The sequence below is a fragment of the Phalacrocorax carbo genome, chromosome 1, assembly GCF_963921805.1.
Source record: "Phalacrocorax carbo chromosome 1, bPhaCar2.1, whole genome shotgun sequence".
Lineage (NCBI taxonomy): Eukaryota > Metazoa > Chordata > Aves > Suliformes > Phalacrocoracidae > Phalacrocorax > Phalacrocorax carbo.
The window spans coordinates 151,471,900-151,496,763 of record NC_087513.1 but is presented as its reverse complement, the minus strand read 5'-3'; the positions used below and the strand labels follow the sequence as shown (position 1 = coordinate 151,496,763).

The following is a 24,864-nucleotide window of genomic DNA, read 5'->3' as shown; positions in this document are numbered from 1 at the left end:
GTCGCTCAGGGGGCATTAGGCTGGGCCAGTTCAACTGAGTATGAAGTCTGACTGCCCAGAATGGGTGAGAAATTACAACTATTAATATTTCAATCTGATAGAGGAGGGTGAGAAGGTGTATCAAAAAGATACCGGGCAAAGCACCACTTCCCCATGACTATTCCCTACTGGAGTATTCAAAGACAGTCCTGGGTGGTGAGTCTGTGCTTTAAAGTGGGGAGTGAAAGGAGTTTAATTACCAGAATTCTGCTCAGTTACCTTTTACCTCCATAATTTTACAGCCTTTGGTTCTCACTATTTAATGGAGTGAATGGCTTTTCTACAAAACTCTGGGTTTTGGTTTTTTTTTTTGTTATGGGTGGCTACTGTGTTTTCCTATTGCCTTCTTTTTATTGCTATTCTGTGGTGCTTCTAACATTTTGGGAAGCAAGACAGTCCCTACCAAAAAACTTGTCTCCCTCATTACTTAATCCTGAGAACAGCAGAGAGCAAGACTCCTGTAATCCCTAGCAGGGGACATGCAAACACATTTGCCATATAAACCCCCATTCAGCTGTCAGAGGGGTGTCCTGAGCTGGCCCAGAATAAGGGAGCTGTCACGTGGCAATATTCCTTCTGCCTTTGCCAAGGGCAGCTTTCTTATCACCATTTACGCTCACAGATCTACCCGCAGTGCCGAATGGTAATATTCATAAGTGATAAAGCAGCCTTGTTAAAAAAGCTTCTGACTAGCAGCAGTGGCTGGGGAATGCAAGTTGAATGGCAGGCGGTGGGGGGTCAGAGAGAGCACTTTGATCTACGCCTACAGCAGAAAAACAGCCAAAGAAATCACTGTGCAGACGCTATCAGGGAATGTCAAAAGGGCCTTGAAGCAAATCATGGAGGATTTGATTGTTGATCTCAGCAAAACACCCTCCAGACCTTTTCAAGTCTGGAAAATGGAAAGAAAGATCCAGATCCTACAAAGCGCGGGGACTCTGGATAGGCAGAGCCACTTCACTGTTGATTTGTGTGCAGCGCAGCTACTGAGCCAGCTGCAGACACAACATTAAAACCCTGTGCCCTGAAGTGGCAGAATTTTGCAGAAGTTTCCAAAATGACTTGTGTGGGGTGGGGGGAGCTGGTGATTTCACTGGAGAGGGATTGCCAGGGGTGCAGTCTTCCTCTCAGGCCTGCACAACCACATCACCTAAGTGACAGCAAACCCTGGGATTGTTTTTGGCGGCAGTAATCTGGGGCAGCAGTCAAATGATTTCCCTCCTGTAAGATACAAAAGGATGCTCTCTGCCAAGTGGCAATGGGGCTTTAAGACCCCAGTGGTCCAGTACCTGTAGCACTTTCATTCTCAGCTGAGCCTGGAAGCCCTGTGTGCATTGGGAAAGGCAGAAGTAATGGCATAGGGAGTCTTGCAGCAAGGCAAAGGGGTTTAGCCAGCCAAAAATGCTGGTTTACTCAGCCAAAAAATGCTGCGCAAGCAAAGGGAGTGCCCCCAGGCAGTGAAATATGCTAGTGAGATATTGGCTCCGCTCCCCTTAGTTCTGCCCACATGGCCCACAAACTGTTGTGGGGTCAAAGACAAGCTATTAAGACCTAGAAATAGAGTCTGTGGGTTGGTGGAGGGATGAGGTACTAAGTGCTGCTCTTTGCCAACAACATGCTCTTCCAAGCATAAATCAAGAAGTTTTCCTCTTTATTACCACTCAGCCTTTGCTGTGCATTTCTCCTTTTCTGGTACTGGAGGAAACCACCACCCTCTTCTGCGTTCCACAGCTGCTTGCCAGCTCAGAGAGCATCCCCGCAGCAGCACCGAAATCCAGTCACAGCAGCAGCCCTGCCACACTGGGTATTGGGTGTGCAAAGGAAAAGCTATGGGCAAATATGCTCACAGATGTGTCCAGGCTCTTGCAAAACCCAGCCATTCCCTGTGGAATGGTGGGGGACAGTACTGGTGGCAGCAGAGCAAGGGGAGGCTGGTGTTTACAGGAGGTTTTGAACCAGTGCCGTGTTACAGCATGCAGCTCATCTGGTCTTGCAGCTTGTAGAGGTGAATGAGATGGCAGAGCTCAGCCCTGGTGTAAATATAACAGGCGTGGCTTGTTTGGAGTGCATTTATGGTCTGATAGCTGAGATAGAATCCTCCTGCAATGCTGAAAATGTCGGAGGGGGTGCTGCTACCTGCTTTGTGCAATACTGGCAGCAGCTACAGCTGCCTGTCCCTTGTGCTGCCCCGGGCTCCAAGATGCAGAGGACCCTGCCTTCCGCCCCCCTGGGATCCTCCTGCCCCTGGGGTGGCGGCAGAGGGAAAATCCCAGGCTATCCAGGGAGGAGTGGGTACCACACTGGTGAACAGGAGGGGTGTAAAAATCCGGCCCCCCCAAATGTTTTTAGTTATTTGGGCACCAAATTGTCACCACATTTGAAATTTGCAGCCAGAATACAGTATGTGTGTGCATTTGTGTAGCTGATCAAAATAGCTCATTTAAAATGTTTTTTTTTTTTTTTGAATGGCTATGAGTACTTTCTTTAACAAAATAACAGTGAAGCTTCAGAATGGAAAGATTACTATGTTACTGAAAACTCTTTTTTGTTTTAGGGGTTTTCCCAGAATTAATGAGCAGCTGCATGTTGGAAAGACATTCCTACTCATGCGGCCCTCAGGAGGGCTCAGAAATCTTTACTGAAAAATGAATGGAAAATTTGACCCACAGATAAAGTTCTCTATGTTTCTTGGAAATACATGATTCACATTCCAGCCACATTTTGTAGCCCTTGGACAGGACAGAAATGTAAGGGGAAAGGTAGGAAAGTGGAACAGAAAAAAGGGAAGCCAGCTATAGGAAAGGTGCGAGTCAGGGGATGAGCTTAGTGGAGTTTTCATGTGGGCAGTCAGGGAAAAACATGTATTCTGGTGTGTATTAGAAGTACTCTTTTCAGCCTCATATTTTGACTTTTGTGAAGTATTCATATTTTTGCTTTTGTAAATTGGTGGAGTCCAGGTGAGTTTAAAACACGGATATGAAATTTGAAAACCAGATATGGAAAACATATTCTCCTAAAAGTATGTGATGATTTAGTGGGGTCCAGGCTCAAAATTTTTGACCTCCCTGGAGAATTTGGCTCACGGTGACACAGAGATCAGTAACACTGCAAGTCATTGCTTGAGTCTTAGTCTTGGATCTTGCTGTGGGACCTTTGGAGTCAATCAGTCAATATGGGTATCTTTTAATTCATGCCTGTGTATTACTAAAGACCGTAGGGGGGATGACAAAATGACAGCGTGATCATCATATACCTTTACTTTGCCTCCTGGAAGAACAATCTTAATGATTTTGTGCTGTGGTCTGTGGATGCTGCTGACATGGGCGGTGAAGTTCCTTATTTCTGTTGCAAATAATAGTGTTTAATGTTCAGCCAAAGTACTGATATTACCATCTTCAGGGCAATATCCTCATGCACACAAGGTGAAGCATCACAGAAGAGGTGTTAGGGAGGGTGAAGGGCTAACTCTTAGCTATCACCTTCACACGGTATTTGTTTTTCAGATTCCCTTAAGGACGCAGGGCTTTTCCCCATCTCCAAATGGCAAACTCGCCATCTGCAGGCCAGCAAGACCACTCACAAGGACGGGGGAACAAAACAGCCTTGCAAGCTCAGGGACACCTTGCTTAGGATTTCCTCTTCTTTTATGCTCCAGTTAGCAAAAGGAAATTGCCCTTTGGGTGTTATCCCAAAGTAGATTAGAGTGTCTGTCTCTGGAGCTTAATCCTACCCCAGTGGATTGTTTAAAAAATGTAAAAATAAAAAAAAAAGACTTGGTGTCCTTCTGCAGCAGGCTGCTCCTACCCTTGCTAGTGGTGTCCTCATGCCTGGTCAGTTGTCTGAGCTGCATGGACAGAGCATGCAGCAGGGCTCCTGCCTCTTTGGCTTCCCAGTCCAGGGAGTCCAACCCTCCCCCATGCTACTAGAAATTAGCAATATTTTCCCCATGAAACATGGTTTTGATTGGAACATACTGCTTCTTAAGCACATTTTTTCCATGAGAACATGTTTTATTTTTGAAAGATGCCAGAACATGGTGTTTCAGGAAGTTTGAGCTTTCTTTGTCAGGCTGGAGGAATATTATTGGAATGCATTTTTCTATTTGAAATTAATTTTAAGGGTTATTTTAAAAGTTACCTTATTTCAGTGGCTGTCTTGTAGCGCTCAGTAATCACAGCCACGTCCAATTAACAATAAAAAGTCAAAAACTAAGGAAAATGTTTCATTTTTATAATGTTGTTTCCGTTCAACCCTTTTAAAAAAAGAAAAGAAAAACCAAAACAAGAGGAAACTGAGGCAACCTCAGTTTCACCCCATTTTGAATAAAAGCTATCTATCTCAATGCTGCCAAAGGGAAAACACACATAGTCAGCTCCCCCAGCAACAGAAGGCTTTGTAAACACCACAGGGGAACCAGAGAATCTGCAGCCCTGCCTTTGCCAGTCCCGTAAACTGTGTCCTAAATACCATCATGCGGCATGCTAATGAGAAACAGCAGAGCCTTGTTACTGCTCTGCTTCCTGCCCATAATGCACAGTGCTTTTGGCCCCACTGGTCCTAGCAACGGTGAGCGAGGCCCAAGCCAGTCTGCCATGGCCTCCTCTGGCTCTTGTCAGAGGTTTGGTGGTGGTCTTGTCCCACCCGGAGCTTCTGTTGTGGAGGGAGCTGCTCCCCTGCCATGGGGTTACAAGGAGGGCAGCCACCAGGCGAGGTGCTGCCCAGCAAATCTGTCAAAGCTTCAGGGTCCTGTTGCTGTTGGTTGACTTTTACGCTCTTACAGTCCTTCATCAGTCACAGGGCACTCAAAGAGGAATTGTAATGGTCTTCACAGAGGCTGTCATGATCTCATGGCCTTCAGAAGTGAAGCTGAACTGTTCTTCATCCCCTGTGAAACGGACAATTATCTCATTGTAGTTTAGCCCCTGAGATTTGCAAACAGGTGATTTTTCATTTTAAAAACCTTTGTTTCTAAAGGAGAAAGCACAAAGAAAGACCTGATTTTGAATTTCTGTTTGCCTAGTGTTGGGCACTAGTGATGTATGTTGGAAAGTAGTGGCCACCTATTTTAAAAAGTCAGTGAAGCAATTTTTTCATACAAAAAGGTAGCCTTGAAATTGCAGGCCCTGGTCCTCATGGGGGACTTCAGCCACCCTGATATTTGCTGGAAAAGCAACACGGCGAGACATGCACGATCCAGAAGGTTCCTGCAAAGCATCAAGGACAACTTTTTGATGCAGGTGGTGGAGGAGCCAACGAGGCGAGATGTGCTGCTCAACCTTAACCTAACAAACAAGGAAGGGCTGGTTGAGGGTGTGAGATTTGGGGGTAGCCTTGGCTGCAGTGACCATGAGATTGTTGAGTTTAGGATACTGCGAGGTAGAAGCAGGGCTGTGAGTTGGCTTACAACCTTGGACTTCAAGAGGGCCAACTTTGGCCTCTTCGAAGACCTGCTAGGAGGAATCCCATGGACTAGGGCTCTGGAAGGCAGGGGCGTCCAAGGGAGCTGGACAGTATTCAAGGACTTTGTCCTCTGAGCTCAAGCTTGGTGCCTCCCCAGGAGGAAGAAGTCAGGCAGAGGAGCCAGGAGACCTGCATGGATGAGCAAAGAGCTTCTAGAGAAACTGAAATGGAAGAGGGAGGTTCACAGTATGTAGAAGAAGGGACTGGCCACTTGGGAGGAATATAGGAATGTTGTCAGGGTGTGCAGAGATGCGATGAGGAAGGCCAAGGCCCACTTGGAATTAAATCTGGCAAAGCATGTCAAAGATAACAAGAAGGGCTTCTTTAAATACATCAGCAGTAAAGGAAGACTGGGGATACAGTGGGCCCACTGCTGAACAAGGACGGGGCCCTGGGGACACAGAACACAGAAAAGGTAGAGTTATTGAATGCCTTCTTTGCTTTGGTCTTTACTGCTAAGGCTGTCCCCCAGGCGTCTCAGCCCCCAGAGAGGACAAATCTGGAAAAAGGAAGACTTACCATTGGTTGAGAAGGATTGGGTCAGAGATCACCTATGCAAACTGGATCCTTGCAAATCCATGGGTCCTAATGGGATACATGCACAAGTGCTGAGGGAGCTGGCGGATGTTCTTGCTGAGCCACTCTCCATCATCTTTGAAAGGTCTTGGAGGACAGGAGAGGTGCCTGAGGACTGAAGGACAGCAAATGTCACTCCCATCTTCAAAAAGGTCAAGAAGGAGGACCTGGGAAACTATAGGCCAGTCAGCCTCACCTCCATCCCCGGAAAGGTGATGGAGCAGTTCATCCTGGAGGTCATCTCCAGGCATGTAGAAGAAAAGAAGGTTATCAGAAACAGTCAACATGCAAAGGGGAGATGATGCTTGACCAACCTGATAGGCCTTCTATGATGGCGTGATTGGCTGGGTCGATGAAGGGAGAGCAGTGGATGTTGTCTATCTTGACTTCAGCAAGGCATTTGACACTGTCTCCCATAGCATCCTCACAGGCAAAGTAAGGAAGTGTCGGTTGGATGAGTGGACAGTGAGGTGGATTGAGAACTGGCTCAACAACAGAACTCAGAGGGTTGTGATCAATGGAGCAGAGTCTGGATGGCCTGTCACTAGTGGTGTTCCCCAGGGATCTGTGCTGGGTCCAGTCCTGTTCAACATATTCATCAACGACCTGGATGAAGGGATAGAGTGTAACCTCAGCAAGTTCCCTGATGACACCAAGCTGGGAGGAGTGGCTGATACACCAGAAGGCTGTGCTGCCATCCAACGAGACCTGGACAGGCTGGAGAGATGGGCCAAGGGGAAACTCACGAAATTCAACATAAGCAAGTGCAAAGTCCTGCACCTGGGGAGGAACAACCCCAGGCACCAGTACAGGTTGGGGGCTGACATGCTGGAAAGCAGCTCTGTTGAGAAGGACCCGGGAGTGCTGGTGGGCAGCAAGCTGACCCTGAGCCAGCACTGTGCCCTTGTGGCCAAGAAGGCCAACGGTATCCTGGGCTGCATTAAAAGGAGCGTGGCCAGCAAATTGAGAGAGGTTATCCTCCCCCTCTACTCAGCCCTAGTGAGACCACATCTGCAGTACTGTGTCCAGTTTTGGGCCCACCAGTTTAAGAAGGATGTTGAATTGTTTGAGCAAGTCCAGTGGAGAGCTACCAAGGTGATCAGGGGACTGGAGCGTCTCCCACATGAAGAAAGGCTGAGAGATTTGGGTTTGTTTAACCTGGAGAAGAGAAGACTGAGGGGCGATTTAATCAATACCTATAAATATCAAAAGGGTGGGTGTCAGGATGATGGGACTAGGCTCTTTTCAATAGTGCCCAACGACAGGCCAAGGGGCAACGGGCACGAGTTGGAACACTGGAAGTTCCACCTCAATATGAGAAAAAACCTCTTTCCTGTGAGGGTGCCAGAGCAGTGGCACAGGCTGCCCAGGGAGGGTGTGGAGTTTCCTTCCCTGGAGAAAATCAAACCCCACCTGAATACATTCCTGTGCCCCCTGCTCTATGTGTCCCTGCTCAAGCAGGGGGGTTGGACAAGATGATCTCCAGAGGTCCCTTCCAACCCCTACCGTCCTGTGATTCTGTGAAAACTAAGCCTCAGTGTTAGCTTGTTTGTAAGGGAGTACCCAGAGGTTGTGCCTGTGCCACATGTCTGCTTCCAGGCGAATTCTGAAAATGAAGGGCTGAAGTTAATACAAAATAATAAATTTAATCTTCAGTCTGAGATTTCACATTGCCTGGAAACTTCAGGTGAGCTCCTAGTTGCAGTCAGATAGGCGGTACATCTGCAGACATACACTTGTTGCAGACTGCCATGACCCAAAGAACTTACATATAGAAAGACAGGCACCAAGGTGAGGGGAAAAGTCTTTCATTCCCATTACACAGATGGAGAAGCAAGGCATAGAAAGAAGCTGATTCTTTTGATGTCAGAAAGACTCACTGTATTGGGAGGGAAATCAAGACTTAGTATTTTCATTATGTTTTCTTAGGAACAGCTTGTGCTTAAGTGCTTGCTTCCATGTGGTACTTGTACAAGTCTGTTTCTTCTAATTCTTAGTGACATTCAGCTTCACACTTGCTCCTGCCGGAATTACACTCCCACACACTTTGCATGCACCCTTTGTGCCTTTTTTAAATATGGGTTGTACGAGCCGGTGAAGAGAAACACCAGAGGAACATCAGAAGGCCTCAAGCAACTGCTAGCATTGGTTTGGATAATAACAGGGAAGTTGCAACTCGACTAAATATACAGCTGAAAAAATGTTGCCTGTGTATGGGATCACTCTGATAACCTGCATGCTCACGTGGGTTGTCTCCCACCACAGCTCTGCCCACTCCTCACAGCACTTCTGTCAGTGGCTGTCTCACCTACATATGTCCCCTGGAGAATTAACACTGAAAGAGCCAAAGGGAAGGTGAGAATCAGCAGCAGTGATTTTGGAAGAGGAGTCAGATGCACAAGACAACAGCAAATGTGGGTGGGCGGCCTCTGTCATCGTTTCCCTCTGCTGCCCATGTCCTGGTGATGGGTTCAGGCTGGGTGCTTGTTGGACCCCAGCCATAGCTGGCACCTCCAGAACATCCTCAGATGGGGCAGGAGTGAACCCTTAGCAAGATCCCTCTCTTCCCTTCACCAGTGTTTGTGGGAGCAGAAGAAAGGCCCAGCTCAGGGTTCAGGGGTCCCCCAGGGTTTGCTCCTCACAGGCTAGCCTCAGGTTTGTCCGACCACTCCAGCCAAGCAGCGGGCAGGGCTGGAGCAATTGCAGGTCATCCTGGACTGCTCTGTGGGTGACTGTATTTCTGTATTCAAAAGTTCAGTTTTACTCGAGTTTTGTGTTCTGGATTGCATCCAGCAATCTCAATGGTAATGCTGTTTTGCTTAAAGTTATATGTGAAAGAATAGCTGCCCAAGGCCTTTCTGCAGCTCTAATGCGCTAATGTGTTCACCAGGTTACAGGCCTCTCCTGCCAGCCTTGGATCACAGATAGCCAAACCTGATCCAGCCCTGCTCTGGCGCTGGGTTTGTTTCAGGTGTGTATTTGATCACTCCCATCACCAAGCAAAAGCAAGATAGAAAGTCGCATCAGGCCATGCAGCCCTGGCTGGCCACCCCTGCTCTATGGGCAGTGTGGGAGGAGCAGGTTGGTACCACCAACCTGGTCCTTAGCCCATCACTGCTCCTATTTTGGTGGCTGGAGTCACCTCCTTGACACTTAGTGTGCTCTTTGTCCCAGTCTGAGGAGCCGGCGGGGACAGGGCAGCAAGGAGCAAGCTGCAGAAAATGCAGATTGTCGTGCTCTTTTCAAAGCCACAACATTTGCATAATTAATGCTCTGCATTTTCTACCTATTCCCAGCTGTCCTATGAAACTCAGCGTGTGTCAGCTCTCTTGGGCATGAGCAAAACAGTTTGCATACTGATGAGGTACTTCCAGGCACTGTTTGTCTTTGTTTCTTATGTTCCTTCCTTGTTAATGACAGAATGATTACAAGATTGTAATTTTGTATGCTTTTATTATTTTCATCTTCTCAACACACAAGTAAGACTCAGTGGTACAAATAAGTAACCCATCTAAGAAGGAAAACAGTTTTATTAAGAAATATGTATGGTATGACAATGGTACAGACTTTCTTGTTACATGGTGGGTGTAATTTAAATGAGTTAATAAATAAGAAGTCTTTGGGGAATTTCTGTTCTTCTGTGATAAGTTTCCTGGAGCATGGAGACAGTTAGAGCTGAGATACATCTGGTGGGTCCTTATCTGGGTGCTTGGATCGCTGCTACCCACACTGTTCCCATTCTTCAGAAGAATGAAAGATCTCAGTAACCGGGGCTAGCAATCCAGAGCAGCCTTTGGGTAGTCCATTGTATTGGTACGAATCCCAAGGGACGTAAGTACTTCACTCTGATGGTGTAACTTGACTAAACACAGTTATTTCTGGGTAAGGATGGACTGGCTCTATAGTGCCCAAGAGTTTGCTTTCTTTGATTCCTTCCAGAAGCCTTGGGGCGCACAGCAATGGGAAGGACTTGCCTTCTTTTTAGGCCACAACCTATGGCTCAGCCATATAAAAACTCTCTCACCTCCCTGCAAGGGCCAGAGTGACAGGCTTAGCAACTGCCATGGTGCAGGCCAAAAAGGTGTGTGGTTTGCAGAAGGTGGTTGCAGTTCCTTGTGCTGAAAGCAACCTGCACTGGCTGCATTCATCCACACACAGGGCTGCAGTGAGCTGGCTGATCCCTGCATGCCAATTCTTTCGTTCACAGCCTTTTTTTTGTAGATGCAGGGGCAAGTAGGTGCCTGTGACACTCTCCTGTATTTCAGAAATCTGGGTCAATTTTTTTAGAAGGGGCTTTGGTTGCCTAATGTGAGGCATCTTATGAAAGAAGCTTGATTTTCAGAGAGCAAGTGCTGAGTGCTTCCCCCAAAGTCAGATCCTTTGATGAAGTGTCCCATGTTGGATATTCAGAATCGCTAGCCAATTTTTAAAATATAGACCCTAAGAGTTGTTTGGTGTCTTTTTGGTGATAACCAATTCAGTGCATTATAGATTTCTCTGGCTTTATTTTCTCAGGAAATTTTCCTTCTGGCAGTATGTTGCTGCTGTTGCATGACACGCATCATTGAAAGCCTGCTGTAGCATTTGCTTGCCAAGTGAAAATCCTACCATCTTACAAAGCTGTTGTGCCTGCAGCTCAGTAGAGTACAAGCAACAGAAGTCTTGTTAAGAACAAACCAAGTACAGTAACATGAGGTGTGTAGCAGTTCCCGAAACTGTTTCAGGTCCTTCAGGTTGTAAGCAGTAAAATACTGACCTGCTGCTTCTTTGGCTATTCCGTATACAAAAAGTCTTGGCAGGAAAGCAGACACCCAGCAAGGCTTTTTTTTCCTATGTTGAAAGTTCTCATCAAGGAGTGGGGAAGTAGACACTCCAGAAGGGAGAGCTGCTCTGCAGGAAGATCTGGATAGGCTGGAAGAGTGGGCCAGCAAGAACCTTATGGAGTTCAACAAGGACAAGTGTAAGGTCATGCACCTGGGAAAACATAATCCGGGAGTGCAGCACAGACTGGGATCCACCTGGCTGGGGAGCAGCTCTGTGGAAAGGGATCTGGGGGTCCTGGTGGACAGGAAGCTCAACATGAGCGAACAGGGTGCTGCTGCGGCCAAGAAGGCCAACAGGGTGCTGGGTTGCATCAAAAAGGGCATCGCCAGCAGAGAGAAAGAAGTAATTATCCCGCTCTACTCAGCACTTGTCAGGCCACACCTGGAGTACTGTGTACAGTTCTGGTCCCTGCTATACAAAAAGGATGTGGACAGGCTGGAAGGGGTCCAGAGAAGGGCCGCCAAGATGATCAGAGGACGGGGAAGCTGCCATACAGGGATAGGCTGGGAGAGCTGGGTTTGTTCAGCCTTGGGAAAAGGAGGCTCAGAGGGGATCTCATCCCCATGTACCAGTACTTGAAGGGTCTCTACAAAGAAGATGGAGACTCCCTTTTTACAAGGAGTCACATGGAGAGGACAAGGGGGAATGGACACAAGTTGCTTTTGGGGAGATTCTGATTGGACACGAGAGGGAAATTTTTCACAGTGAGGACAGTCACCACTGGAATAATCTCCCCAGGGAAGGGGTTGCCTTGGCCACGTTGGACACCTTCAAGAGTTATCTGGACAGGGTGCTGGGCCATCTCATCTAGACTGTGCTCTTCCTAGAAAGGTTGGACTAGATGATCCCTGAGGTCCCTTCCAACCTGTGATTCTGTGAGTGAAAAATGCTTCCTTCTGTAAAAGGAGGTGGTCATGGAAATGAAAAAGAGAAATAAAGCTTAGAGTACATGGTGCATTTTGGAAATCACATAATGAGTAGAGTAGTTAAAATTGTTTCTGCTGATAGCTGATAATACCCCTGTGCTTATTTCTCATGTGACAGATTAGAGATTTCCCTTAGTGGTCTAGAGGAACATCCCAACCCAAAATCCATAAGGATCCTTACTTGTAAGGTTACTCTGATCACACCGACAAGCTCCTTCTGGATGGTGTCCAGCCCTTACCGACACAGGAATAAGAGAAGAAATGGTTCCCTAAATTTCCCTGCTATTCCCACCACTATCCCCACCTCTTCTCTGCGTTCATCACTGCTTGCTTGCAAACTGCTTTACAAATTCAGCCATTAGGTGGAGCGTTTCGACCGCCAGCAGCCCAGAGATCTCCTCTGTGGCATCTCGGGGCTGGGAGGGATGCTCTACCCGAGTGCTGAATAATCCCTGTGTGCTGGGGTCTGCTGGCTGCAGGCGGAAATGAAAAAAAGCTAAAATGGGGGCGGGGGGGGAGAAGAGAGAAAATTAATATGAGGTCTTTTCTGTTCTGTTTAGCGCTTTCTTCTATTACCAGCTCCATTGATATTAAAAAAAAATACAGTGGAGGAAACCTGAGACAAATCGTACACCTTCGGGTCTTGTCTCTGTCTTTTCTGTCACACATGATGTGTTAAAGGTTGTCAGAGACACGACTCTAGAAGACACTGATAAATTACTACATTACTTCACAGTTCAGAGCCAGAGTGTGCATTCATTCATTTTTTGTTGCATTTGAACAATTTGGAATCAGACAGCACTGCTGGGACAACTGTTTCTTCCCGGTTTTGAGGTCTGGGGAAAAATAGTGACACATTTCCTAATTTTGATGTGGACCAGTCATGCCTTGTGGTACAGCACCAGTCTGAGTTCTTCCACTGCCTAAACCTTCTCAGGGTGTGTGCTCTTCTTGCTCGGAGTATCTATGCTTTATATGCCCTCTTTCAATTAAAAACAAAACAAAACAAAAAAGAAATCAGCAAGCGGGAGCTCTTTGTTACAGTTTCATGGGGAAAACGCTCATCCAGCATGGCTTAGCAGCCCTTTCTGAGCTGGAGGGGGAGAGGGAGCTCTCAGCCCTTCCCCTGGTCCCTTTGAACTCTCTTGGTGCCTGAAGCCCCAGAAATACAGGCATCACAGCCGCTTCATGAAACTTTTGGAGAAAGTGGCAGTCTCTTTACAAAGCTGGGACTCTGAGGCCCGCATTTGTCCCACTCAGCTTCAGGTGCCTCAGTTGAGGGCTGCGTTGCTTTAGGAGATGGAGGGAGAGCAAGGCACATCCAGAGGGCAGTTGACCTACTGCTGAGTTTGGAGACCAAAGGCAGAGGTTTGCCCTTCAGTCAGAAATGCAGGAGGATAGATGGGGTTGCTGGAGACAACAGCCACGGGTTCAGCTCTGGTAAGGGGACTGTACCACCACACTGGTGTGCAGTTTGTTTGGGTCCGTGCTTGGCTATCCAAATCACCCCAGACCATTCCTTTTGTGAATCCTGTCTTACTAAGTCCATCTGAGAGGTGTCCTGACAATGTGAAGTGCTAGGGAAGATTTTACTATGGCCTAATTAAAGAGGACATAAAAAATCTGAAAGACTTTACATGGTCTGGAGTGGCTTTTTTGGGGGCTGTTGACCACAAGACACACCATTCTTCTACTGCTCTTCTAGCCATTGCCATCAGAATTCCTATGGCCTCACTCCTTCCTTTCCTGGAGGATTAATTTTGTCAGCTCCTGAAACAAAACTTGGTGATTTGCTTAAGTGAGGCATTTCCTTAAAGGATGTGTTTAGTGCAAATCCCTGCCACATTTTAAGTGAGCTTCAGGGAGGAATGGTCAATTGACTTGGATGGATGACTTATGTTTTACCAGCAGAGATGAAGGCGTACAACAATCTAAAAGTTAACCTCCACAGGGTGACTCTGCCTGACTTGTCCTGAATATAGGGTGCTTAGTCTCCTACTGCTGTGTCTCTGTTGAGAAAAACAGACATTGCAGGTGTAAAGTGGAAGAGCTGAGGGCCTCCTGGTATGCACTGACTACCGCTCTTGGATGGTACCTACTTAATATCTGGCAGATAGGAGAAGTCCTTTAATTTGTGACAGTTTAGTCTTCTTTCCAGGTGTGAAAAAGGGGCAACAACCCCCAACCCCTCCACCCCCATAAATTTCTTCTAAAGATTAGAAAAAGAATAATTAAAATGGCTTCTCCTGTGCTGGCAGGAGAAGCCAGCTAATAGAGAATTTACTCTTCAAGTCTGCTGCAAGTGCTTTATGTTGTAAGGACTTTTCTCAAATAGGAAATGAAATCATGGACAATAAAAATCAAATTATGGTTTAGGTTTAGTACAAAGTGGCCTGTATGGTTGCCAGCTCATAAAAGGTGTGGGTGAAACACACCTCTGCACAGAAGGGCAGTCTTGTACCACCAATAAATTCCTTTTAGCCTCTGTTTTGAGGACCGGTGTGATATACGTATGTGATTTTCATGTTGTGACCCTCCAGATGCCAGAAAGAGTGGTTCTTGGCATGTTGCGAAGGAAAAGAAATCAAAGTCTAAGCCTCTTCAGCCATCAGGGGACACGATGTTCACGTCCCTCCTTCCTCCTGACAGCAGCCCTGGCTGGGCCAGCCCAGTTGTCACGTATGTGACTTGTGTGCATTTTGCTGGCAAACGGGCTTGGTCTCCGCTTACTGCCAGCCTGCTCTTGTCCTTGTTCCCTTGCTGGCAGTGGGTCAGGGCGCTCTGCCAGCCTGGGCTGGAGGAACGGCCAGCCCTCAGCTGCACAGAGTGCAGTCGTGGAGAGCGTCTTAAAAATTGAAGGGAAGTCACTGCCACAGGGGAGCAGGACCTTACTTGTGTAAACCCCTTCTTTTTCTGGATAGCTCTGCATCTTTCTGAAGGTGAGTCCTTAGGATACGCCTTTAGAGTTCCTCCACAGTAAGTTTTAGCCTGAATGTGTGGTTACAACGCTAAGCTAAATTAGCATATGGGAGAATGGTGCTGTAAGATTTCTCCGTCTGTCACAGCTTTGATACAACCCCCAAGGCAGCAACCCTGCCCTCGCTTCTCAAAAACAAAGTTTGTCACACACAAACTTTGCGCAAAAGCTGCTATTACTGTAAACACAAACAATCGTATCCCATTAGCAGGATTCGGTGACACTGGCTGCTTCTTACTGCTCAATTTCACATCTCATTGTAAAATAAACACTTCCTAAGACTTTAAATATGAGTTGCTGCACCTGGCTCATGCCTGTGTGTCCCAGGATTTGGAGTGGGACAGATGTCCCAGGAAGAGCTGAATTGCCCTGGCAAGGTGTTGAGTCTCTCTGGCTTACATTGTCCTCAGGAGAGGTCCTCAGGGCCTTTCAGTGTTGAGCTTTTCTGAGCTCTTACACTCGCTGCATGTTCATCTGCAGTAATTAAGAACCCTTTGAAATGATGCATTGTTACAACAATAACTCACACAGTGTATGGCCAAAGTGCAAATAGCTTCAGAGGAGGTTAAATCACTATTTTTCCAATATTAATATTAATGAAGCTGAACATTTGCATTTGTGGTAAATCCTCTGGTAGCATCAACATCCTTTGAGGATTTTTCTGCAGATAAATGAAGCATTCCCCTCCTTCCCTCACTACTTCTGCTAACGGCATCACTCAATGCAGCAATAGATCAACAGTTCCCATTAATCTGTGAAAAGGCAGAGCTTAGAACAAGTGCTTTTTGACATAATGAAAGCTGACACTGCCTACCACCATTCCTGGAAGAAGTACTAGTGGAGTTTCATTAGAATAAGTAAATACAAATAGAGTTCACCCTGAACAGTCGTCTTTGTTACAAACAAAACCCATTAGTTAGCAAGGAGAGTCTGGAGCAGGGCTGAATTCATGCGATCTCAAAGCCCTTCTCATATTTAATTTATAAACTGATGATTAATTCAGTGATTAGCTAATTCACTTGCAGTGATTAATTTAATTCATGTCTTCAGGCTAATGTTTAAGAAAGGAAAAAGCCCAGCTCAGATAGATGCACATCAATGTCCTTGTGATTAAAAAATTATAATATAATGCCCTGGAGAGTAAAGGAAAAGAGAAAGATCAAGGGAATCGGTGGCATGATCAGTTGTAAGTCCTTGCCTAAGCTGTAGCCACTTTTTTTAGCTGTGATATTTAAATGTGTCAGTTACTCTAATGATCAATGGTTTGAAGGATGAATCTAAGGGGCTTTCACTGTAGCTTTCCACTGTGTATTTTGAGAATGGCGCTGCTTTAGAGCAGTCCTCCAGTTCTGCTTCTCTCTCACTTGTTTTGCCAGCTGCCTGCCAGCTCCCCTCCCTTTCAGCAACATCTTTTTCATGCCTCACTGAATTCTTTGATGAGAGCGCTTGGTACTTCTTGAATCCAGGCTGCTTTTTTCTATTTTCAGCAGGATTTTCCTCATCTTTTGATGCAACATGAAATGAGGATGATTTGGACGACTTTCCTGTGTTAGACAAACTGATCTCTTTTGGGACAGTATTGCTTTTACAATTCGTGCCATCACTTGGCAATGGAGCTTGATAGCTCCCAAAGTCGCCTGCAGGGCCTTCCTTTCCTGAGCCATCATTGCCGTGCTTCTCTGTTTGAGCTGAAGAGCACAGCTGGTATTTCTCTCTTCTCTCAGGTCCACTCTTCTTTCCTGGACTACCAGTTTTATACGTTGTTTTTTCATCGGGCAGTGGTGGTGACTGTTTCTTTTTGGTTGTGGTGTTCTTTTCTTGTAGCTTCACCAGCAAATTTGAAGGTGGGGACTGCCACATCCCAGAACCTGGACCTTTGCTTTTATCTTTTACAGGACTTGCATCAGGCTTTGTGAAACTTTCAGACACAGCTTGTTGTTTTTCTCCCCCTGGAATATTTTTTTCAGGCTTTTCTGATTTACTTGAAGGCAGTAACTGGTGGTTCCCGGAACGCTGGTGTTTATCTTCCTCTTTCACAGCCTTTGTTTCAGGTGACCTGATGTCCTTTGTTGCCAGTGTCTTTTGCCTCCTGTCTCCTGAAGTATTTTTTTCTTGGGACTTCACCACTTTCTTTGAAGAAGGTGACTTCTCAGAATTTGGATCTCCGTCCTTTTCTTTTACAGCATTAGTACCAGGCTTCTTAAAACCTGCAGAAGCTGGTGTTTGTTGCTTTTGTTCTGGAGTATTTTTTTCTTGAGGCTTAACCAATGTTTCTGAAGATACTGATTGGTACTTCCTGGAACTTGGATATTTGTTCTTCTCTTTTGCAGCATTTGTATCAGGCGCCGTAAAATCTTCACATCTTGTTTGCTGCTTTTCTCCTCCTGGAGTGTTTTCCTCACACTTTGCTGATTTTCTTGAAGGGGGTAGCTGGTACTTCCCAGAATGCTGGTGCTTATTATCCTTTTTTACAGCCTTTGTTTCAGGTGACCTGGTGTCCTCCGCTGCTGGAGACTTTTGATTCCTCTCTCCTGAATAGCTTCTTTCTTGAGGCTTCAGCACTTTGTTTGAAGAAGGTGACTGGGGCTTCTCAGAGGTAGGCTTAGACTTTTTTTCATCTGACTCAGTTTCAGGCTTTACAAAGTCACCTGGTGGCACCTGTTTCTGTGTCTCTAGAGGGGAGGATTTCTTGTCTTGCTTCACCAATGGATCTGATAATGGTCTTAGATTTTTAGGATCACATGAAGGTTTCCTCTCTCCTTCACAATGCTTTTTGTGCTGCACTGGTTCATTTTTCAAATTATGCGGGGTATTCTCCTCATCAGTGGTCTTATTGTCCTGCCTTGATGTATTTCTTGGTGGCATTGAATAATTCTTGAAGTTTGACTTGATGCTTTTTCTCCCTGCACTGTCATTTGCTTGTTTCACTTGTTCTTTTGATGAGGACAGGTGGTGTTTCCCATTATTGCAGCAGGTGTTTTCATCTACTGTCATATCATGTTCGTGTTTCACAAAATCTCTTGAAGGTCTTAGACGCTTCAAACTCTGTCCAGTATTCTTCCCTCCTTGAATGTTGGTATCATGCTCTGATGAAGGGAACTGGGATGTTTGATGCCTATGTGCATTATTCTCATTTGAAGAGTTATTATCATGATCGACTGTATCACTTGGTGTGAATACTTGTTTCTCCTCAGATTTCAGGACATTTCTCTCTTCTCTCTCCTCTGTCTCCATCCTATTACTCTCATGCTTCATGTCATCACCTGATGGCAAGAGCTTATCCTTTGTGTATTCAGAGACCTTATTACTATCTTTTGCATGTTTCTTTTGGTCTGAGACCAATTCAGTTGATGAAGGAAACAGGTTCTCTTCCAGCATATCACTTCCTTGCTTCGTGGTATCATCTGAAGTTGGTGTCTGGTTTTTCTCCAAGGGTAATAGGGGCTTTCTTGCTAGGGTGGTTTTATTTTCATGTTTTCCTGGCTTCTTGGGTGAAAGTGAAAGACAGTTCTCAAATCTCTGGCATGTATTTGTCTCTTCAGCTGTAGAGTTTTCATTTTCCATTGCATGATCTGGGGAGAGCACTTGGTTCTTAAAATCACATGCAGTTCTCTTCTCCACTGTCATATCACTGCCACGGTTTGTCAACTCATCTGAAGAGAGTGGTGGATGCTTCTCACAGCCATGGCTGGTGTTCTCATCTCCCACATCACCAGCTCCCTGTCTCACCAGGTCAACAGGTGGAAGGGCTGGGGGATTTCCAAGAGTGTGATGGATTCTTTGTCCTGCAATCCCACTCATGGGTGTTGGTAAAGGAGTTGACAAGGGTGGCTGCCATGCCTCAGAGTCAGGCCAGGGCATATCATCTGCAGTGGCATCTTCATGCTTAATGAAAGATTTGGATGGCTTGTGACAGGTCTCCAGGTCAGTCAAGGAACTCCTGTGCAGGGCTCGACTGTTTGCATGATTCATCATTTCATTTGACGAAGATAATTTATCCTTCCCAAAATCTTCTTCGGCGATGTAGGAACTGTGCTTCACAAGGTCACCTGGCAAAGGGCTTTGTGTCATTTCCAAATGAGAAGAGATGTGCTCTTCTTCTGCAGCACCAGGCTTCTGCTCCTGGCTCTCATTTGAGGACAGTGTGGGTTTGGTCTGATTTACATCTGGGTTTGATATGTCACCTTTGAAATTAATTAAGTTATTTTGTGGACCGGGCATTTGAGGAGGCTGTGGATACTTGGTTTTGGATTCATTTTGCATTTGTTTGTTGGGTGTTTTATTCTCCTCTTCCTTTTTAGTTGAGACATCACTATCATTTTTGCTAGACGTAGAGGAAACTTTGTCCTCCCTGTGATATTTCACTCCTTCTTTGGCTTCCTCAGAACATCTGCCTCTTAAACCTGGTGCCTCTTTTTGAACTATTGGTGGCCTTTTGCCAGAAGCTGGTGTTAGGAGAGTTATCTTTCGATCCTCCATTGGAGGCTCAACTTCACAAGATGCTTGAACTTTTGGAGAGTGAAAGGGCAGAATGCTTTCCAGTGCTTTCTGCTCTGGAAAACATTTTTGGCCTGCAAAGAAAGGATCCTTTTCTGGCTCTGCAAGCTCTGTGTCAGCTTCCTCTGAACTGTATACGTACATAGTTATTTCAGGAATCTCACCTGTTCTAGTATCCTGAGGAATTTGTTCATGGGATCCTTCAACTGTGCTAGAGTAAGGCGAGTTAGAAGGTGGGCTGTCTTCCTTAACAGGTTGCACAGCACTGGTAATCCCCAGTAGTGAAGATGTCTCAGGCCCAGTTGACATGTTATTCCTGTTGCAGTCTAGATTATGTTCAGACAAGGGAGGAGTGCAGTCTGCATGAGCTCTGTTTTTACGGGTAGTAGAAGAGCTATCTAGATTAAGAGTAAAGTTGGGTCCTTGCTTTGCAGAATTTTTAGCCTCAGCACAGTCCTTTCTATCAGACACTGCCTTGGGTGCTGCCAGTGATTCTTCTTTGTCCTCACTGCCTTGTGCTGCATTTGCTGGTATTTTGTTCTCACCCAGGTTTCTCTCAGACCCCCCCTTTTCTTTCAACAGTGTGTCATGACCAAAAGGCTGCTTGGTAGCATTATTTTTTGACCAGCTCCAAGGATGGTTAATTTCAGTAGCGATGCTGAGTCTGGGTACTGGGACTGTGGAGCACACTAAATATTGGGACTCTGGGCTGTTTATACCTGTGGCTGTAATTGCTGCTGTGCGCAGTACCCTGACCTCTGGCTTACGAATAGTTTTTCTGCTTGGGAAGTTTTTAGTCTTTTTCTCACCCTTGCACAAGAGCGATGATTTGACTTCTGCAGCTGAGCAGAGAGCACTTTGTTCAAACTGCTCCTTCAGTTTGGACAGGACCGAACTTTTGTTGACTATTTTTGGCAAACTGCTGTTTGGCCCCTTCTTTTTCCAACTGGGAGACTTCTCCTTGGCTTCTTTTTCTTCGGCTGCTAAAAATTTCTGCAGGATGTTCTTCACTGTGTTTTTCCCACTCATGCTGCTCCACTTGGCCCTCTCACTGGGTGCTGTGTCTGCATCCTCCTCTGCTGCTTTTCCATCTCCTTTCCTGTCTCTGCTTCTGTCCAGCTTGTTACCAGCCCTGCTCACCCACAGCTTCTCTTTAATGACCAGTTTGCCAACTTCTCTTCTTTTCTTGGTGTACGGCTCGCGATTGTTGTTTAGAAACCTGGACCGTAAGAGCTGAAATCTGGTCGGATGCTGGCCCCTGTTTGGATCTGGACATGGCTGGTTATAACTCACCTTGTTTTCTTTACCTTCTGCCCATTTTGTCCTCTTGCTTCTGAGCTGTGGATCGCCAGCTGCGAGCTCGGTGACGTACAGCAGCAGGCTACTGAGAACAGCAAAGACCCCTTGCTCTGTGGCCATCCTATTGAGCTTCTTCTTCAGCACCAAAGGGTCTACCAGCATCTTATCATCTCCACAAAAGCGTGTGCTTTTGGTGCTGTGCAAAAGAAAACACGAATGTTCTTTTCAAGTCATCAACATTGCTGCTACCTCCTTATTTTGCTTTAATGGCATGCTGCCACACATAAAATGGAAAAAAATACTTTAATTTAGACCTTCTCAAAAGAGTTGTTGTTAGTGGCCTGTTAAATAAAAAGCATGCAAAGTGCTTTACAAGCTTCGTGAGGCATGGTGTAGCAGGAGCGTGCAGGCTTCACATGGGCACATGGTCCCACACAGCATCGTTGCCTCTTTCTTTGTGTTTTGTGGCCGGTGGAAGCACTTAGGGGAGCAAGCAACACTAGTTGGGGTGGCCACATCTCTGTGCCGCTCTTCACTCATTTAGTATTACTGTGTCCTAACGTGAGACCAACATTGAAGGTGTTTTCCTCTCCTGCTACATAAAGGGTAGGCAAAGATAAATATGATGGGAACACAGCAGGAAAACATGGTTCTACATCTGGGTTGTAAAAACAGACTCAAACCATTAAAACAAAATATCAAGGCTGAGGAGCACAAATATGCCACTGATAGTTTTTGCTATTGGTATAGGTTAGAAGTCAGTAGGTACCTCTCCAGAATAAAAAAAAAAAACCCACACACAGAATTTGCATGATTTGCTTTTTGATGGCATTCAAATCCCACATCAAGACTATGCTCTTAAATCTGCTTAGTGAAGCATACCACCACCATAACAACCCTGGCAATGACCCTTGACTACCACCCCCTTTAATCTGGAGCAAGAAGGCTGGTTTATTGGACCTACACTTGAGTTTGAAGAATCAGGCCCTTGGACAGCTGGGGATTTAGGCAATGCTTTAATTGGGGTGGATCAGTTACTAAATAAAATACTGAACTCAGCACAAAAGCTGGAGCATGAAGTTAATAACAATAGATGGGACTAGGAGGGGAAAAACCAAGAGGTGTCGGCTTTCTGACACCACGAAAAGCTGGAAGGTTACTTCACCGTGCAGTGAAATAGCTTCACGCACAGAATGCAGCCTGCATACCGGGAGGGGATTACTTTTTATGAGCAGAAGTGGAATAAAAAATTCTTAAAATTAAGCCCACATGTAGAAAATGAAGAAAGGCTGCAAAGAGGCTCATCCTTCAGGGAGTGTCAGCTTCAAAAGGCTGGGGAAGGCCCAGCTGTGCCCCAGCAGCTGGTACCCCACGGACTCTGAAAGAAATCGGACCCAGCCCTCCACTGTGGTAGTACGGGGGCTGTTTGCAAAGTGGGGGGCTGGTTCTCGTCCAGTCGGGTGGTGACATTTGGATTCCACTTGGCTGCATTTCAAGTGCGCATATTGAAAATTACATCCCTCAGCAGTGGGACGAAGTTGCCATCTTGAATGGAAGAAGGTCTATTTATAATTACTTTGTAGATATTTTTAAAGGCCAATAACTGAAAAAAGCGTGACAACTGGCCCATGTCTAATGTGACAAACAATACTTCGTAGGTTTTGATTGGGAATAACCACATTTCAGCATAGCACAGGTGCACGCTGCCACATGCATAATGTGGTAACATCTACCCTTTCCCTTAGTGAATTGACCATAGCCAAGGAAGCAAGGCTCCCATGTTACACCAAGGTCCCCATGTGTCACAACTATGGGAATTTTCAGAATAAAAAACGTAATAATAGAATTCAGGGTATAACGGAGGCTAAAAATGTCCTGGTTCACTCTTCCTCCTAGAACCAGTCTGCTGGTATTTTGACTGAAGCCTTGCCATGGCAGCAGATCGCTCCTCTCCTCCCTAAGAAGTGCCTGGTGTATTCAGAAACACACGGAAGGCCATTAATGTGCATGATTTAGGGTCACCTCTGATCTCTCAGAACAGCAGTGGAACCAGATGCCCCGCTCACCTCTCCTTTCCAGACTACTTTGGATACGGTAAACGGCCACAGCAGAATATGGACTAGTCCTGCTTTCAGTGAGGTCAGTGTAGCCAAACTACTATTGATCGTGAAGGGAAGATCAGACCCTCTTTACTATGAGCATTCAAGGTAATTAATCTCTTATGAGCTATAAAATTCATACAGCTTCATTAAAACACACTACTAGTGAGCTTTGTTCAGAGTTTTCCTTTTATGCTTTTAGTAAAATATATGTTAGAGCATTCTTATGGGATGCCTTCTGAAATGTAGCACTTGGGGGAATACTGCATTGTCTTAAGTATGCAGACATGTTGCATGGGTTGAGTACTTGAACCATATTCACCAGCAAGCAGCAGCAGATGAGCAAACAGCTATGGCACCTTTTTAGGGCATCTGCAATTCTTCCAAAATGACTGCACCTGCAAACCAACATCACAACTGTGTAAATCTGAAATGCGTTCCTTGCAAGGGCTGTGGTACAACTACACTAAATTCTGAGACCACCACAGAAAATGTGGGTAGGGATGAGACTGTGTTGTCCCCATGTTTGGAAAACACCATGCTTCCACCTTGCGGAAGGAAAGCAAAGGTTTCTCGGGTTGGGAGCATGATCACCATTTTTAACAGGCCGAGAGATCATCCCTAATATTTCTTCCCCACTTTTTTTCAAGTTGCATCCTGCCATTCTTAAACTATGTGACCTATAAATGAAATATAGTCACATCTATATCAACTACAGATAGTCAACTCTAGTCCCACCCACAGCCAGGAGGAGCTGGGCAGGTAAACCCTGTGCACAGGGGGAACCCCACGCCAGCAGAATTCACCTCCCAGCGGTGTGAGTTACACTGGATGACAAGGCAGATACTTGGGCTCCTCCCTGATGCCGTGAAATGGCCTAAGGTGGACTTCAGCCTTTTTGCTCCTCTCCTCCCCTGGACATGCTGGTTTTCACTGTTTTTAATGTGCATGGTGCTGCTTTGGCATGCTGCTGGTTTCTGGAGGCGCTGCTGCATTGTTTTCATTGTCTGGAGGAGAGACTGCTTGGACCTCCAGAGGAGGCAAGGCCACCTTCAGAAGTTTCCTGTCTTCTTGGCCCAAGAAAAATTAAGATGCATAAGACAGGCAGCTTAGTTATTTATTTATAGATTCTTTGGTGACACTTACTTATCATGGCAGCATCAGAGTGGCAACAGCCTGATATGTTAATGGGCAGCAGTGCAACCCTATCCTGCTAGCTGGCTTGTCCCAGGGAAACCTCTGTAGCAGACACCACTGTGTTGCAGAGCAGAGGAGAGCCGACGTGCCGTGGCAGAGAGAGAGGAGCTGGTGCTCTCCCCCAGCCCTTCCCGCACCAACGCACTCCTGCCTTTCCACTCTGTTAGGGGTTTGGAGGCTGCTGAAGAGCTGGGGGTGGTGGCATCCTGTAGCATTTGCTAAAAACATACGGCTGAAGGAGTTTCTGGTTTACTGTCTGTGGTGTGGAGGAGAAACGGCCCTGTCTTTTGACCCTGAATTACATGTTAAATAGCTGACTGCCATTTTGCACAGTTTGGCGACCTGAAGGACTAGCTGCTGCAGGGGCAGCACTCAGGACAGGGCATGGGCAGGAGGAGGAAGCACCATGGAGACTTCGTCAAAAGATAGGAAAAAAATTAGAAAACACTGTCCGACTTGCAGAAGCTGCCAGAGATCAATGGATTGCTCCGACTCACTGATGGTTGGCTCTGAGGAAATGGCCGCAAGCTGGAGCACACAAGATGCTGCATCCCATAGGCCCCCTCATCCCCGGGTATCCCCACTGCTACCCGGCTCTGCGTGGTGTTCGGTTCAAAGAGCTGCTCGTAGACAAGGAAGACAACTGGGAGCAGCTGTGCCTGCTCGGACCAATGCACAGGCCTTTTTAGCATTGTCAGTGAAATGATGGCCAACACGCTGCTCACCTCAACAACTGCAGAAATGGTGCTTTACAAGTTCAGACTTTGGGAACTGCCTTTTAAGTTAGATTATCTTATGTATCTCTGAAACAAACTTGGTCCTCTCCAGCCTGGATAGAAGTTAAAGTGGGAACAGTTATGAATGCTCTTCTTTTTTTTTTTTTTTTTGTTTGTGATTTTTTTTTCTAAAGGAAGAGGAAAAGCCAAAGTACTAGAGAAAATCCTACCTTATGCAGGATATGTTCTTCACT

The 24,864-nt window shown here is 46.1% G+C and overlaps 1 protein-coding gene across 1 annotated transcript; it reads right to left on the bottom strand.

Annotated features, from left to right (window-relative positions):
- Window positions 1–15,715: 15,715 nt before the first annotated feature.
- LOC135316957 (muscle M-line assembly protein unc-89-like) lies at window positions 15,716–17,808 on the bottom strand. The gene has a single exon (XM_064472397.1). It carries the CDS (start codon window positions 17,794–17,796, stop codon window positions 16,021–16,023), a length of 1,776 nt encoding a protein of 591 aa, XP_064328467.1. The 5' UTR covers window positions 17,797–17,808; the 3' UTR covers window positions 15,716–16,020.
- Between the last annotated feature and the right edge of the window lie 7,056 nt (window positions 17,809–24,864).

Bases quoted from the DNA above. Each gene is read 5' to 3' on its own strand.
- LOC135316957 (XM_064472397.1), bottom strand. From the start codon at position 17,796: ATGACAGTAGATGAAAACACCTGCTGCAATAATGGGAAACACCACCTG.